The sequence below is a fragment of the Streptopelia decaocto genome (genome assembly GCF_964273445.1).
Source record: "Streptopelia decaocto genome assembly, chromosome: 1".
NCBI lineage: Eukaryota > Metazoa > Chordata > Aves > Columbiformes > Columbidae > Streptopelia > Streptopelia decaocto.
The window spans coordinates 207,827,691-207,844,494 of NC_138663.1; the positions used below are offsets into that span (position 1 = coordinate 207,827,691).

General features: G+C 50.5%; 1 protein-coding gene across 1 annotated transcript in view; it reads left to right on the forward strand.

Moving 5' to 3' along the window:
* Window positions 1–9,304: 9,304 nt before the first annotated feature.
* The window catches only part of GAB2 (GRB2 associated binding protein 2), a 105,365-nt gene continuing 97,865 nt past the window's right edge, over window positions 9,305–16,804 (forward strand). Inside the window, exon 1 of the mRNA XM_082051294.1 lies at window positions 9,305–9,426. Coding sequence (XP_081907420.1) covers window positions 9,355–9,426 — 72 coding nt within the window. The 5' untranslated portion in view covers window positions 9,305–9,354. The remainder of the gene's footprint in view (window positions 9,427–16,804) is intronic.

The following is a 16,804-nucleotide window of genomic DNA, read 5'->3' on the forward strand; positions in this document are numbered from 1 at the left end:
GAGACGTATGTAATTTACTATACGAGTTCTTACAGACTTGGCTAACAACAAGTTTGACCCCAGAGTTCAAAGAAATTATGGCTCCCGTTGTTTTATTGCTGCTGTGAAATGTATTATTACGTGTCCTACAGCTGTGTCTCGGTGTCTGCTGCACAAGTTGTTCGGCGGAGATGCAGTAAAGGAAGAGCTTTCACATAAAGGGCAAGGCTGTCTGGCCATTTAAATACATATACTGGCTCCATCAGAATTGTAAGCACGATTATGGGTGAAATGTGGATGAAATGACTTCAGAATCCGTGTCGCTCTTATTGCTGATGCTCTCGCTGCAGGAAGTTGAGGCACGGAGCAACTGAGCTGCGTGCCCAAGGTTGTGGGAGGTGTGGGGCAGAAGCATGGAACTCACCCAAATAAACCAAATCTTTGCTCGCTGCCTCCCCACGAGACTTCCCTCTGCCTTTGGGAGCACTGCCACACCAGAAGCGGGGCAGGATGTTTGCAACCGATCCGGTTTCAAAAGCATTTTTGGCATTTCTAAGATCCTAGGCTGTGCTTCAGTGATTTTTATCTTATCCCTGTATGTCCCGAGGCCTTTCAGAGACAGCAATCCTGCTGTTCATTTTCATTACTCTTACAATTGATTTCTTTTCCTGAATAATGTGAGGCAGCCAGCAGAGTACATTTTTAATTTTCTTTGCAGAGCTTGATCTTGCTTTTTGCTCTTCACCAAAAGCTGGATATCCCACTGTCTTCAGCAGATGAATGCCCTGATACTTGTATGTGCTGTAAAAATTGAGGTCTAAATTTTCAGAAGTCACCAATCATATGGGTTGCTGGCAAAAAAATATGCAAATTGCTCATAAACAAAATCTTTGTGTGGTCTGGAAGATGGCCTTGATGAATCATGTAAACACTTAAGTTTCTATATTAGACTATTCTGTACTATTGTAGAATCACAGAATAGTTTGGGTTGGAAAGGACCTTCAAAGCTCATCCAGTGCCACCCCTGCCATGAGCAGGGACATCTTCACCAGCTCAGGTTGCTCAGAGCTCCGTCCAGCCTGGCCTGGGATGTCTACAGGGATGGTTCATCCACCACCTCTCTGGCCAACCTGGGACAGGCTCTCACCATCCTCAGGGCCAACAATTTCTTCCTCATGTCTGGCCTATCTGCTATGACTTCTAGGACGTGCTAGATGTCCAGCCACTGGGCACAAGAGTTATATATCATGGGCAAAGTGGCTTTGCAATGATACTTCTCTGGTGTCCATATTGCCAAGTGATTTTTGAGCATTAATTCGGTACTATTTTTCCCACCCTTTGAAGTTCCGGGGCTCTAAGTGCTCGGTACTATGAATAAGCTGTGTGAAGGAGGCAATGATCCGTATTCTTCTGAGACATGGGTCTTCTGTTTTCTGTTTGTCCCTCAGATTTGCTGCTGCCCTGTTGATGACTGCGTGGCCATGGGCTGCCTGTCCAAGCAGGAGACAGCTGGGGATCTTATTTATACTTATAAATATCTCCAGGGTGGGTGTCAAGAGGATGGACCAGACTCTGTTCAGTGGTGCCCAACAACAGGATGAGGGGCAACTGAAACACAGGAGGTTCCATCTGAATATGAGGAGAAACTTCTTTACCATGAGGTGCCAGAGCCTGGACCAGGCTGCCCAGAGAGGTTGTGGAGTCTCCTTCTCTGCAGACATTCAAACCCACCTGGACACCTTCCTGTGTGATCTGCTCTGGTGACCCTGCGTTAGCAGGTGGGTTGGACTGGATGATCTCCAGAGGTCCCTTCAACCCAAACCAGTCTGTGATGCTGTGTGACACCCACCCAAAACAACTTTCAGGCTTACTGACCTCTCCATGTCAGTGCTGCCAGGGCTGTTCACACAGCTGTGATGCTCCAGGTGGGTGCAGAAAAATCAGGGACAGATGAAGGTACTTGCCAGAGGCTACAAATGAAAGCAAAGCCAAAGTTAGGCTCAGAGTTAGATTTCCAGGCTCTCCTACCTGACCTGAGAACAGATTTCTCTCATTTCAGCACGAAGTTATGGAAAAAGTTCTTCCCCCCACAGTTGTCACTGGCGAGGACGCACCTCGAATCCGGGGATCACTCCAAGAAAGCCCTTGAGGTCCTGGAGCGAGTTGAGAGAAGGGAACGGAGCTGGTGAGGGGTCTGGAGCACAAGTGTGATGGGAGCGGCTGAGGGACCTGGGGGGTTCAGCTGGAGAACAGGAGCTGAGGGGAGACCTTCTGATCTCTGAACTGCCTGAAAGGAGCTTGGAGCCAGGGGGGTCGGGCTCTGCTCCCCAGGAACAAGCGCCAGGAGCAGAGGAAACGGCCTCAAGTTGTGCCGGAGGAGGTTGGATCTTGGGAACAATTTCTTCCTCGAAGGGCTGTTGGGCATCGGAACAGGCTGCCCAGGGCAGTGGTGGAGTCACCATCCCTGGAGGGGTTGAACAGATGTGATGAGGTTCTCAGGGACATGGGGTAGTGATAGTGTTGGGTCCATGGTTGGACTTGGTGATCTTGAGGGTCTTTTTCAACCAGAACTATTCTATGATTCTATGAAAATCAGTGCTCATCCAGTAACCATTCTGCAGCTCCAGGAGATCTATTACACGAGCACTTACCTCCCGCAGAGGTTCTGGCATTGCTGTAACCGATGAGACCTCATTCTGACCTGTTGGAGTCACTCAGTGGCATCTCCATGAAGCACTTGGGATGACCTCTGCAGTTGTTTAGTATAAATACATCACGGTGTGCGTCCGGGCTTGCCCAGCAGCGTGTACACACCATCTGAGCCATCAGAAGGAGCTCTGCAGGCAGATCCAGTGCTGGTGTCTCTGCAAACACGCATGGGTGGTGCTCTCCCTATCGCCCTGCACGTCCCAGCGTCGCCACCCGCAAAACCCGAATAACCACACAAATCAAATTGGAGGGCCTAGTTTATCCAGTGGCTTCAAACAGTCTTTCAAATTCCATTATTATTAATAGCGTTAATAAATGATGAGCATTTATGGTGATTTAGGAAGCACGGGGTTCAACTATTTAATGAATTCCATGAGCCTATTTGTTACAAAAACTTGATGGATGACTTGCCAGGCAGGATTACATTAGCGTCTCCTTGGAGTAAGTGCCAAAAACACGGTGTTTTTAGCACCAAATTACTCCAGTCCCTGCCTGAGACCTGATATCATCTGTAACAGTGTTGGTTTAGGGAAAAAGGAAGAAAGCTTGTGCTAAACCCTCTGAGATAGAACATTATGAAGTGTTTATTTCCCAGATGGTTAGAAACTCACAATAGCCATCTGGCCAAAACCAGAGATGCGTATTCCTGCTGGGAGAGCATCCTTTGCTGCTGATCTTAGGGTGGTCTCTTCGCACTTTGGTCTTTTAACGGTTGATCTACAACTCAAAATTGAGCTGAATTTTAGCAGGTGTCTGTCTAAAATGAAGTCGATGTTTCAGCCAGGAATATAATACGCTTCCGTTGCTTGCAAATGGCCTGAAATGCTTTGAAACCATAGGAGTGTATCACCTCCACGTGTTGCTCCAGTAATTATTTTTAGTGTTAAAGAAGTGTTGTATTTCAGTCTCTATTTGCTTGGCCTCAGCCTCTGTCAGGAGGATCTTGGTGTGTCTTAACTCTGAGCATTTTGGGGTCATTAGAAAAGACCACAGGGTCTTGAATCTTCAAAATCTGACTCAAAGTATGATGGTAACAAGCTTTCACATACAATGCTTCACTGACAATGCTGGTAGGAGCTGGGTATGTGCTGAAAATAAGATCTTCACACTGCTGACTTTGTTATGTTTACCAGGTGCCACTCTCTTACCTATAGATTACCTGTAGTAGAGCTATGTCTGCTGTAAACACAGCATTTTGTATATTCCTGGTGACGTACAGCAGAAAATGAGGCCTGAGGAGCCTCATCAGCCATTCACTCCTGCTCATGGCCTCAACTTCCCTACTCGTACAGTGAGGATAATAGGATTTAGATGTCTCAAAACTCATGTGCATCATAGGTCTGTCCTCCAGTAGCTTCAGCTCTAAGCTGTGCATGGTCTAGGCTTGTAAACAAACGTAGAGATACATACTATAAATAATTTACGCTTTCTAGGAGAGGCCTGAAGGTAATATGACAGCAATGACTTCCTTCTTCTGATAGAATTTTTAGTTCGTTATGTTGACCGTACAGCCCAAGCTCATATCCTGAAGGGGTGTTGTTGGAAGGAGGAGCAGGGGGAAAGCATCTGTTTTCATTCTGGCTTCTGTTTTGACCAGCAAATATAATGGCACATGACCGCTGATCCGACAGTAATCCAGTTATAAAAGTCTTCAGAGTTACTGCACCAACCGAATTAAACTCGATTACATCCAATTATGCTGAGAAGCCAGACAACAGCTCTTAGCTTGGGGTGAAGTAACTTCTTTCGATCACATGCGGGGAGGCCTCGTGGGGTGTCAGGAGGATAATTGCTCGTTTGCTCTACCACAGAGCACCATCTGCTCTTCAAGTAATGCCTGAGGATGTGGGAGTACACCAGGGTCGGGTGAGCCCAGCAAAGACTTCTCCCTGCTTGTTTTATTACCATTTGTTTTACGGTTGCTTGTGCTGGCGGGTCCAGCTGCGGTCAAAGCCCTATTGTGCCAAATAGTGTCCGTAGAGGGAGTCCTTTCCATGCAGAGCTTCTGGTCTTGTCAGGAGAACAAGAAAAAAAGCTAAACGTAGCTGCTAAAAATGTATCTGGACCCAGGCAGGAGGGTGTGCATGGGGAGCTGATCCATCCTAGAATGAAGGGCCAGGTATGGAGAAGCTCTGTCTGGGCATGAAACAGAGAAATATTTCAGTAGCGTTCTGTCCCAGCTCAGCACCAGGTGAGATGATTTGTGACTGTCCAGTTTACTGAGGGAAGCAGGACTGAGCTGCAGCTCAGAATAGCAAAACCCATTTAATTATCTTTGAGTGTGAGGGCTGGCTGTGTCCTCTGGCTGCATCCACAGACACCGTCCCGCTCAGCACCGGCCCCCTCCCCATGCTGCCCAGTCATCTGCATCTGTTCTGGATGGGATCTGCTGGCTTTTGCCAGGATTTCCAGTGGAGAAGGGACAAAGCAGGTTTAACCTGTTGTTTTCCCATCACCACCACCAGCGACTGGACCATCAGGTCATAGAATCATAGAATAGTTTGGGTTGGAAGGGACCTTCAAAGCTCCCCCAGTGCCACCCCTGCCATGAGCAGGGACATCTTCACCAGCTCAGGTTGCTCAGAGCCCCGTCCAGCCTGGCCTGGGATGTCTCCAGGGATGGTTCATCCACCACCTCTCTGGCCAACCTGGGACATGCTCTCACCACCCTCACTGTAAGACATTTCTTCTCACGTCTGGTCTGGATCTCCCCAAGTCCAAGGGATCATGTGCGTCTTGAACACTGCAGACCTGCGAGTCATCCCTTCCCTTCTCTCTTTATTCGATCTCTATTACGGCATCAGCTCTGATGCCTCCGTCTTTGACGGAACATGGTTGTGAAGATGCTTCAAACTGTCTCATTATCTGATCAAAGCATCCTGTGCTACGATTCCCCCCGTGAGTGGAAAGCAGCCAGTGCTGCTGGAGCTGCTGTCTTATCATGTGAAGGAAAGGACCGTCTTGTGGTTTGGCTTCGATTGCGGTTGTTCTGGGCTTGCTGGGCTCTTTTAGGGGGGGTGCAAAGCATGAAAAGACTTGAGTTCTTGAAAGATATTATTAATTTTTTTTTTTAACCTTGAAAAGTCTTCACGAAATAGAAAAAAAAAAAAAGCTGCTTCCATCTAGCTCTGCGGCAGGAACTGTTTTGTGAAGATAAAGTCAGGTCGTATTGTTGTGGAGCTGGATCTCATGAGATGGAGCGTTCGCTCAGAATTGAAAAGCAGGCGTGTAGCGCCGAGCAGCACAGCGGATTTTTAAAGCCTTCCCTCCCAGCCCCCGGCATAATTCAGTTTATATTAACCTCAGCATAGGGCATTTCCAAGGGATTAGTGCCTGGCTGGGGTGAGTAGCCCAGAGCATTTCAGCCAGCTGGTCCCTAATCCCTGGGAAATGCCCTGTGTCTCCATCCATCCATCCATCCATCCATCCATCCATCCATCCATCCATCCATCATCCACCCATCCCCACTGCTCACACCAGCGACCTGCTCTGCCTGCAGCTTTCCCGGCTGCCAGTAGATGGCACAGCTCATTTAAATACATTTGGAGCAGGCAGGAGGAGCGGTGGGCATTGTGGTTTCTTTCTTGGAAGTTGAGATTTTTCACAGGTTTCAGTTTCAGCCAAGAACAGGGAAGCATGCTGAAGGTCACCATTCAAAACCCCAGAGGTTTCTATAGGAGCAAGTGTCACTTTTTTGTGCACCCTGGCACATTAAACACGCAGCACAAGGCCTTTTTCTTAGAAAATAAAAGGTTTATCTTTCTGCCCTACGATTTCTTACGCGCCATCTCTTTATTTCTCCCTTGCTATGCCTGCTAATTCTGCTGTTCCTCCTCCAATAGCTCCGGCTGGCAGAGACGCATTCTCGATGGTTTTGTATAACTCCCTCGTCGCGTTTTTCCAACGCGGGGATGTGGTTTTTCACAGTTTTCCGCCGAGGCTGCTGGCTGTTCACTCCGACTCCGGAGATGTTCACACTCAGCTGGGGCCAGCCCGAGTTCAGGCTCCGCCGCCACTTGGAGGAACAGCTTGAAGACGGTAAAACTGTTACGAACGTGCAAGCGCTGCCAAATCAGAGTCGCCTTCATGGCATACGTCGTCTTTAACTAACGTTTGGAGGTAATATTTGTATTCTTGGCCAAATGCTTTAAGTGGGGCCAGCATTATAAGGCATCGTAACGTCGTTACATGCATTGGATCGTATGTAATCTGGCAGCCCGGTGCCAGAATTAACTCGCTGTTCCCACCCTGCGTACAGCCACAGTGGAATTAGGGAGGCACGTTCGCGTGGAGCGTCTTTGTTTCGAGCGTTTCTCTGCACAGAGCTTATATTTCACGTTTCACAAGCATATTTAAGTGTACAGAAAATGCAAGGCGTTTCCCATCCAAAAATCCCAGCAATCTGGGGTGCTTGTATCAGGCATCACCAAAAGCAGCAAAAAAAGAATTCATGGGGTACTTCATGTTTTGGACACCGTTCAGATATATCTGGTGATATAACCAAGTCAGTAAATGCGATGCAGAATAGGGGATGAGCGGAGAGAGAGGGTAGTACAGCGAGGGAGCAGGGTAATGAAACAAAGGCTGTCATGGAATATGTAGAATAATTCATCCCAGTTCACACGATGGTAATTATGGAGCGTTTCTTTAAACATCCGTTGCCCAAATGAAGTGTTTCAACTCCACCTGGTGAAAGTTGTTAACATAAAAATGCGGACAGGGTTCTCTGTAACTGGTCTTCAGACTGATACCACTTTGCATCGGTGTCAGAATGAGCAAATTCCTAACCTGTGAATCATTAACGTGCCCCATGGAACAGCTTTGCATGATAGTATTAATCATGACCCTCTGCTCTCCATTAGGTCTTTATAAATGCCCAGCGGGTCACCAGCCTCCCTGAAATCGCTCTGGGTTTTGGGAAGATCTCCCAAGTGTGGGTCACCAGGACGTGGTTTTCCCTGCGAATGCTCCAAGTGCCTCTAACCCAGGAGAGTTTTTGGGTGAGACTCTTGCTCTCGCACAGTGTAAATGGATACGGCTGGATACGGCACCGCTGGCCGTTCTCCCCTGCGCTCAGCTCCATCGCACACACCGCGTCGGGCGAGCTGATCCACGTGGAGATCACCCAGCGCTGCAATAGAATCAGCCCCTGCCTTTGGGCAGTGGAAAGGTAGAAAAAGCTTTTCTAGCCTTTGCGTTTCACTGGCAGAAAAACAAAGCTGTTGGGGAAAAAAAAAAAACAACGAACCACGCCATTCCTAACAAATGACATGCGTGTTCTTGAAGGGGTTATTCCCCTCTTGTATGTATTCAGAAAGATGATAAACAACATATGGCTTAAGTGTGCTGTCCCCATCTTGAAAAGAGGTGTCGTGCCTCCCTCCCAGAGGCGAGCGGGTTGTAATTACGGCTCCGAAGTGACGCAAGATCCCCGGGCGAGCGGCGTTATATAAAGATTGTTGTTGTTTGACATAGAGCAGAGCATCCAGCCAGCGCGGAGCTGTTATTGCACCAGCCACGGCACAAACCGCGTCAGGAGGGACCGTCCCTGCCCACGGAGGTTGGACAGGCAGGGAAATCGAGGCAGGGATGATTGAATGTGCCCAAGCAGGTTTGGGGCAGAGCCGCCGTATAGAGACAGGTCTTGGAAATCCATCCCCGAGTTGTATTTTCCTAATTAGTGGGCGGCCTGAGAGTGTCTTGAGCTGGGAGGACTCGGCTTTTCTGGCCGCCCTGCCCAGGTTTTTGCTTTTAAGGATGCAGCAGAAGGAGGGTGAGAGCGTAATCCTGCTCGCAGGGAAGTTTTAGTGCTGCCTGAACCGGGGAGAGGATCAGACTTTTAAATGTACGGCGTTTCTAGATCTGGAAGATGATAGTTAATCTCAGCCAGGGTATAAAACGCTGTAATACGAAACCCGGCTCGTCTGTGTGAGACTCCAGTGGCAGTCAAATCCCCTTTCAGTGGGCACAGCTCCATTATTTAAAAATCAATAATAAAATATGAAGCTTTTATCGATTCCCTTATCTTTTTTTAAATCCAGGAGGTTTTTTGCTGTCTTTTGACGTTTGGCTGTTTCTTGCCCAACCTCTTTGTTTTCTTTCCTATGGCATTTTCATCTCCCACACAAGCCCCCCAGCGCAGCGGGGCGACCCCCAGCCTCTCCTTTCTGGGGTGAGAAGAACCTTTTCCCATCCAGAGAGGGGAGGGGTCCTGGGGAGATTAAACCTTAGAGGGGTTTGGGCAGGGGGGGTGCGACTTTTGGATGGAGATGCCGTGCTGCGCTGTGGATAAAGTTACTCTATGGGCAGCATATGAGTGCGGGGGGTGGACGGGAATGAGAAGCAGCCCCTCCCGGCTGGGAGGGAGCCCTCGGGGGGGGCGGGCAGCCCCTGTTCCCCGCGGGGTTTGTGTCTTTAACGCGGCGGGAGGCGTGGTGAGCCGGGGAAGGAGCCGGTTTCCTGCTTCCCCGCTCGCAGCTCGGCGGTGGCGGCGGCGGGGGGAGGCGCTCGTCGCCCCCCCCCCCCCCTCCATCCATCTATCCATCTATACATCCACCCACCCACCCACCCACTCATCCATCCCTTCATCCACCCGCCCACCGCCCTCCATGGGCCGGCGCTGCCGGCGCTGAGCGCCCGGGGAGGCAGCGCCCGGTTGCGGCCGCGATGAGCGGCGGGGAGGTGGTGTGTTCGGGCTGGCTCCGAAAGTCACCGCCGGAGAAGAAGTTACGGAGATACGTAAGTCTCATCGCTACCCCTATCTCATTGCTACCCCTATCTCATCGCTACCCCGGCTCCGGGAAGGGATTCCCCCCCGTTCTAATCTCCCTTCCACCCCCGGCAGCCGCCGCCCGCCCCGCTGCACCTGCCGCAGGGCGGGGGTGCCCCTTGCCCGGGCTGGGAGGGTTGGTGGTGGTTGATCGTAGCTCCTGCTGCTCCGTGAATTTGGGTGGGAGCATCTCGGAGCCCCCCCGGCTCGTCCCATGCTTGGCAGCGGGGTGATGGGCACGGTCGGAGCGGTGCCCTCCTCCCCTCCCCGGGTTTGGGGCAGTTTTGCTGCGCCCCGCGGTGACCGGGACCTGCGACTGTCACACCCCCTCCTTTGAAGCGGTGCGTTTTAGGGGAGGTTGGGAATACCTTTGTCCCAAAGACTAAAGGTAATACATCTCGGATCTCCCTCCCCCCGACCCAACATCCCCATAACGGTCGCTTTCCCCCTCCCCACGCACGGTTCCTATTAATCATTGAGCGTTCCGAGCCTTTGAAGATATCACCGGTAGCGCTTCGATAGCCTTTTGTGTCGCGGGCGGCTGACATCAAACACTTCAAAGAAGTTGTAAAAAGAGGGTCCGAGTGCCAGCCCCATCGCGTTCCCCGCTCGCCGAAAGAAATAACTGTTCTCTGCGCCCTCCGCCCGAGCGTCTCGCCCGGCGTTAGAGCTCAGAGACGCGGCCACGTCGAGCTGCCGTCCTATGACTCGGCACGTCGCTCCCCGGGGTGACGCCGGGGTCCCACTCCCTGGCTCCGGTGACCAACCTCTGCCAGGTTTCGGTTGGCGGGGACGCAGCCTGCGGGAGGGAGCTGGACGCTCTCCCTTGCTGGGGGGGACACCAGCCGTATCGTCATTTGGTCCTGTGGCTTCTGCCTGCGTGGATTTTGGGCACGGCGGGTGGAACAAGTGCAGCTGGTGTCTCCCCAGCGCCTGTTATCGATTGATGGCAGCGTGAGAGGGAGGTGGGTGTCTGTAGTCCTGTGTCACAGGCTAGGGCAGGGCTGGAGGAGTATCTGATGCGTGATCCGGAGTTTTTAGTCTGATCTGAAGTGAGTGCAGCCCCATAGGCTGCATCTCCTTGCGTTAGGCTGCGTGTCTGGTTGCTCTCGGCAATCCTTGTGTGCCTGATCCCATTCTGCGGGATGTAGCTGTGAGGGAATCTGGTTCTTCCCCCTCTCTGTCGCCCAAAATGTACCAAGGCAAAGGTAAAACAGGGTGTTTACATGAGAAATATCAAACCTCCAATGTATGGAGCTTTGTGGGAGATGGGCAGAATGACTTTGTGCACGCTGAACTGTGGAGGATGCTTTTAGCTTAATGGAGCAAAGCACCTTCCTCCCGCAGAAATCAACTAATTGCTGATCCTGAGTCACCGGTGGCCTTAACTCATCAAACATCATTAGCTCCCTGGCATCTGCCCCGTGAAAGGGCGCTCACATCGCCTTCTGAATATCCAGCTTGTGCTCTGACATTCCAGCGAGAGCCGAATAAGATCTGCCAAGCGCTCTATATGAGGGCGCGACACACCAGCGGTCAGCACTGATTTCCGACGTGCATAAGAGCGCTTTTCATCCAGATGCATCCCAAAGCGCTTCACAAGCCACCTATGTCCTCAAAAAACATCCCCGTCCCCCCAGGAGGAAGCGCGGCCGTGCCGATGTCCCCGGCCGTCCCACGCGGGCTCAGCGGGGCAGGAAGCGCCGCCGGGCAGATGTCACTCGAGGGGATCACCGTGTCGGAGCCGACCCGGCGCTGTGGTCAGTGGGACTTCCCTTCCAGGCGCGGGCGGCTGTGCCGGCTTCCTGCATCGGGGGCTGGATTTGAAAGCGTTGGGCTTAATTCGGGCCGAGTCTCGCTCGGCGGTGCACCATCCCCTTGCTTTTTAATGCATTATTATTAATATTGTAATATTTATATAGCTGTGGCGCGCATTCAGGGTGTTGGTCACTTTCTCTTTGGTGGTGGCTCGGAGCAGCTCAATGTGGTAGAGCCCGAGGCTGATGGCTTTGCTCCCCCAAAACCTGCCTTCATCTACAACAAACCCACATGGTTGATCTTTGATTTTTGTGCAGAAAAAGCGAGTTTTCAGCCACCGCGGTGCTACGCCGGCCTTTGTACGGACTCAAAGGCAAGGCGCTGAATCGCTGGCTTTGCCACCTTCCTTGTGCCTTCGCTTTATGTTCTGCTCTGAGACCTCAAAGGAGAAATCTCAGGCTGCAGGATGCTGCTAATCGGGTTTGAAGTTCCTGCTCTGGCTGTATTGACACAGGGTAGATGATAGATTTATTTTTTGCTTTGACAAATGCATTTCAAATGTACGTGTCTGCACATGGGTGTGTTGCTGACTCTGGCCTTGAAGTGCTGTGCTTTTATAAGCCTGGCTTTGTTTTGGTTTTACTTTTCAAGGAGATCCTTGGCAAGAGGGGAAGGTGCTAAATTTTCTTTGTAACTTCCATCCAGAGTGGTTGGGGAGGGGACTTTTCTCCACACCTGATCCACACAACATTAATCTGCATTTACCGCACTACCTGCTCGGTTTGACCTCAGAGGATTGCATTTAGGTGAGATTGTTGGATATTTTATGTCAGGCCTCTCTGTACAATGCTCTGGGAAATGCCAGCATCCAGACTTTCTCGTGTTGGGTGGCGTTCATCTGATCAAACGATGACTGCTGCAGGGGTGAGATGGATTTTACCTCTTTTCTGCCTCATAACTGGGGACAGGGGCTCATGTAGACCCTGGGCAGTTTGGCCATGATCATGGACAAGCCCTTTAGGTGCTGCTATAGTATTGAAAATAAAAGGTAACCAAACAACTGAATTTCAAAAGTAATGGTGATACCAAAATACCACCTTCCACCTCCATTCTACTTGGGGTGCCGAGATCTATCAGTTGCTTGATTCAAAAGGATGCTTCTTATATCCACCCTCTTCATATTATAGAATCATAGATTCACAGGATAGTTTGGGTCGTAGGGACCTTCAGAGCTCATCCAGTGCCACCCCTGCCATGACAGGGACATCTTCACCAGCTCAGGTTGCTCAGAGCCCCGTCCAGCCTGGCCTGGGATGTCTCCAGGGATGGTTCATCCACCACCTCTCTGGCCAACCTGGGACAGGCTCTCACCACCCTCAGTGTAAAAAATTTCTTCCTTATATCTAGTCTGAATCTCCCCTCTTTTAGTTTAAAACCATTTCCCCTTGTCCTATCACAACAGGCCCTGCTAAAAAGTCTGTCCCCACCTTCTCCCTTTCTGCCTTTCATGCATGGAAGGATCTCCTTGAACACAGCCACAAAGCACAGAGCTGCCCTTCAGTTCTCCTCCTGGCTCCTCCTTTAAGCACCCATGCAAAAATATCATAATAATGAAACAAAACAAAACAACACAATCCCCAAACAAAACCCTTGGCTGTAGCTGTGTGACCGATGAGCCGAGACCAGCGCATGTTGTGCCGGTCTGTTCTGACTCACCGTCTGCTGGTGCTCCCTCGCTGGACGTGCCTGTCTGTTGTCTCCCGAGTTAGACGTGGCTTTAGAGCGGTGGTTTGTGTCTCTCCGCTGCCCGGCACGATGAGTTTCACGGCGGGGGGGTTGGTGCTCTCTGCCTGAACAGCAACGTAAAAAATAACTGCTGGCGTTGTAGAGGAGCTGTTAGCTGCCTCTCATTAAATCAGCGCGCTTTGCCTCATTTATGTACCGTGAAGTCAGAGTGTTTTCTGTCTGCCTGAGACGTGTGTCTACAATTCTGACTAAAACAAAAGTCTTGCACTAGTTTTATGATCTTTTAGTGCTTCCCTCCCCACACTGGTTTAACTGGGGGGAAGGTTTGGCTTTGTGCATCAGAGGTCATTTTTACATCAGGCAGAAACAGTTTAATCAAGGTCATGAGAAGACCTTACTTCTCTCCTGTGGGGTGGACAGAAGAGCTTAAGGGGGACATAACAGGCTGATTTACGGATTGCAGCCTTATTCCCAGGGGTAACTCCCTGATGAAGGACTTAGAATCATCGAATCATAGAACAGTTTGGGTTGAAGGGACCTTCCAAGCTCATCCAGTGCCACCCCTGCCATGAGCAGGGACCTCTTCACCAGCTCAGGTTGCTCAGACTGCTTCTGGCCCCCAAAGCAGATCCTTCATATCCCACTTGAGGATGCATAGCGAGGGTGTCCTCCTGAAATGAGGACATAAAGATGTGGACTGAATAGCACCATTGGAGCAGAGAAGTCTTTGGCTGCTCAGGTGGTGGAGGTATCCGGTGGAGTTTGGCATGATGCTAATTGGGATGAAATTTTAGAGCAGGGGGAGAAGAAAGGAAATCCCTTTAACTCTGCATCAAAATACAAAAAAAAATGGTTTTAAGCAAAGTGGGTTTTTTGGTTGGTTGGTTGGTTGGTTTTCTCCTTTCTCTAAGGAGTTTTAATGGGTAGGTGTCATGATCAGCTGTGCCATGCCGGATTCAGGATGCTCCCTTCTACTGAAAACAGTAAACAGTTGCAGAAACTTAGGAGAAAAGCACCAAAAAATGGGCAGAAATGTAGAAAAGACTGAAGGAAATGAGGTTGTTTAGTCTAGGGATGAGAGGACCGAGAGGAGAAATAACAGTGCTCAAGTATGTCAAATCTAGCTGTGATGGGGAATCATCGAATCATAGAACAGTTTGGGTTGGAAGGGACCTCCAAAGGTCACCCAGTGCCACCCCTGCCATGAGCAGGGACATCTTCACCAGCTCAGGTTGCTCAGAGCCCCGTCCAGCCTGGAGAGGGAGTGAACTGTTCTCCTTGGCCTGTGGTGGGAAGCCAAGTAGTGCTGAGCTCAAATTGTGGCAAAGGAAACAAGAGTTAGGGAAAATGTTCCTCCGCTCTGATTGCCAGGGGAGCGGAGCAGTGGAACAGATGGTTTGGGATGGGCTCGGAGTCTCCATCGGTGGAAGTTTCGATGGGCAGGTTGGCCAGAGAGCAAAGTGCTTCAGGAGAGCTGATCCTGTTTTGAAGCAGTGGAATAAATTTGACAAATTCTCCAAAATTCCCTTCCAGTGCTGGTTTAGGTGAACTTACGGATTTTGAGCGTCAGGGAGAGAGAGCAAAGAAGCTTTTGGGCACAAATCATGTCACCTGGACCTGCTCGTGGCACTCTGGAAAGTCTTTTTAGCCAGTGCAGACAAGTTTTGACAGTTTTGACAGCACTGAACTCTTTGGCTTTGCGTCTTATTCCAGCTGTCAAGCTGCACCCTGCTCCTCCCATGTCATCTCCAGGCTTGATTCAAACGAGACCATCCGATGTTTTAGCTGTTGTCATCTGCCCCATGATTCAGAGGAGGGACCAACACTTGCTCCACCAGAGAAGGTTTTGCAGGAAGGTTTTGCATTTTGCATGCAAGGGCAGCGCCCGCCAGCGCTCCCCAGCACCACCTCTCTTGTGCAACACCGCACAAAGGTCACGCTCCATAACTTGTTTCTCTGCTGCATCATTGCTGATGAGTCAAAATAGACAACCTCTTCCCCGCAACCTTCTCTCAGGCTCGTTTTGTTTGGGTGTGGAAGTGGGTTCCTTTGCCCACTGTAATATTTTCCGGGTGCAATCAGACGGTGGTGTGTTGCCATCATGATGCTCTCGATCTAATAACTCGCAGCTACGTGAAGGGTGGTTATAGAAACGGTGGAGTCAGACTCTTCCCAGCTGTGGCAGGTGACAAAAGAAGAGGCAACACCACAACCCAGCTTTGCAGATTCAGGTTGTGTGTTGGGAAAACCTCTTCACTGGGAAGATCATGGTGTAGAGGAGCAGGTTCCTGCAGAGGCTGCAGGGTCCATCTTCACAGAATCACACAGAATCACAGAATGTCAGGGGTTGGAAGGGACCTCGAAAGCTCATCCAGTCCAATCCCCCCATGGAGCAGGAACACCCAGATGAGGTTACACAGGAAGGTGTCCAGGCGGGTTGGAATGTCTGCAGAGAAGGAGACTCCACAACCTCCCTGGGCAGCCTGGGCCAGGTTCTGTCACCCTCACTGAGAAGAAGTTTCTTCTCCAATTTAAGTGGAACCTCTTGTGTTCCAGTTTGAACCCATCGCCCCTTGTCCTATCACTGGTTGTCACCGAGAAGAGCCTGGCTCCATCCTCCTGACACTCACCCTTTATATATCTGTAAACATTCATGAGGTCACCCCTCAGTCTCCTCTTCTCCAGCTCCAGAGCCCCAGCTCCCTCAGCCTTTCCTCACACGGGAGATGCTCCACTCCCTTCAGCATCTTTGTTGCCCTGCGCTGGACTCTCTCCAGCAGTTCCCTGTCCTGCTGGAACTGAGGGGCCAGAACTGGACACAATATTCCAGGTGTGGTCTCCCCAGGGCAGAGCAGAGGGGCAGGAGAACCTCTCTGACCTACTGACCACCCCCTTCTAATCCACCCCAGGTACCATTGGCCTTCCTGGCCACAAGGGCCCAGTGCTGGCTCATGGTCATCCTGCTGTCCCCAGGACCCCCAGGTCCCTTTCCCCTACACTGCTCTCTAATAGGTCATTCCCCAACTTTGGAGGTGTTGAAGACTTGTCCAGGAGAAATCCCATCTAACCTGCTCTAGTCCCACCTCAAATGCAAGGCTGGACTAGAGACCTCCCAAGGTGCCTCCAACCCAACATTTCTGATACCTCTGCATGATGTGGAGCCACCACACTAGCAAGCAAAGTAGCTGCTTTAGCGCAGCTCCCTGGGCGGGTGGATGGTCCTTGTTTGGTTTTCTGCCAACATGAGCAACCTGAGGGAAGTGCTGTGCTGGGGTAGCTCTTCAGCTGCTGCAATTCAGACTGGTTTGGTCGGGGTTAACCCAAACATCTTCTCGAGGCATTGCATTGGCCAAGGTGGACATGCCCATAGAGGTCGGGAGTCCACATGTTGTGTGGGGAGCGAAACCGGTGGCAGCTTGAGCGAATCTTCAGCTGTCTGTCATGACTTCAGAGCTGGCCCATGGCCCTGGCGAAGTCCCTGGTGGATGTAAAAGATTGATGGTGGCAAAGCACAGGTTGAACTTAAGAAAGACAAACAATACTTGAGGAAAGTGTAAGAGGAAGCCGGCTTCATTTCTCTTTGGAAAACAGCAGAAGTGATACTGAAACCCTTCTTTTTTTTTTTTTTTTTTTCCTATTTTTTTTCTTTTAGCGATTGTCAAATGCGAGAGATGATGTAACAGTGTTTACCAGACTGAAGCACATAATTTATAGTAGTGACTCAAAGGCAGAGCAAGTATTATTTATTTGGATTACACTAATATCTGAGGCAACTGGGCTCAATGCACTGGGTGTTTTGTGAGACCGTATCTGCCCTGAGGGATCTGGCGAGATGGGGAAACT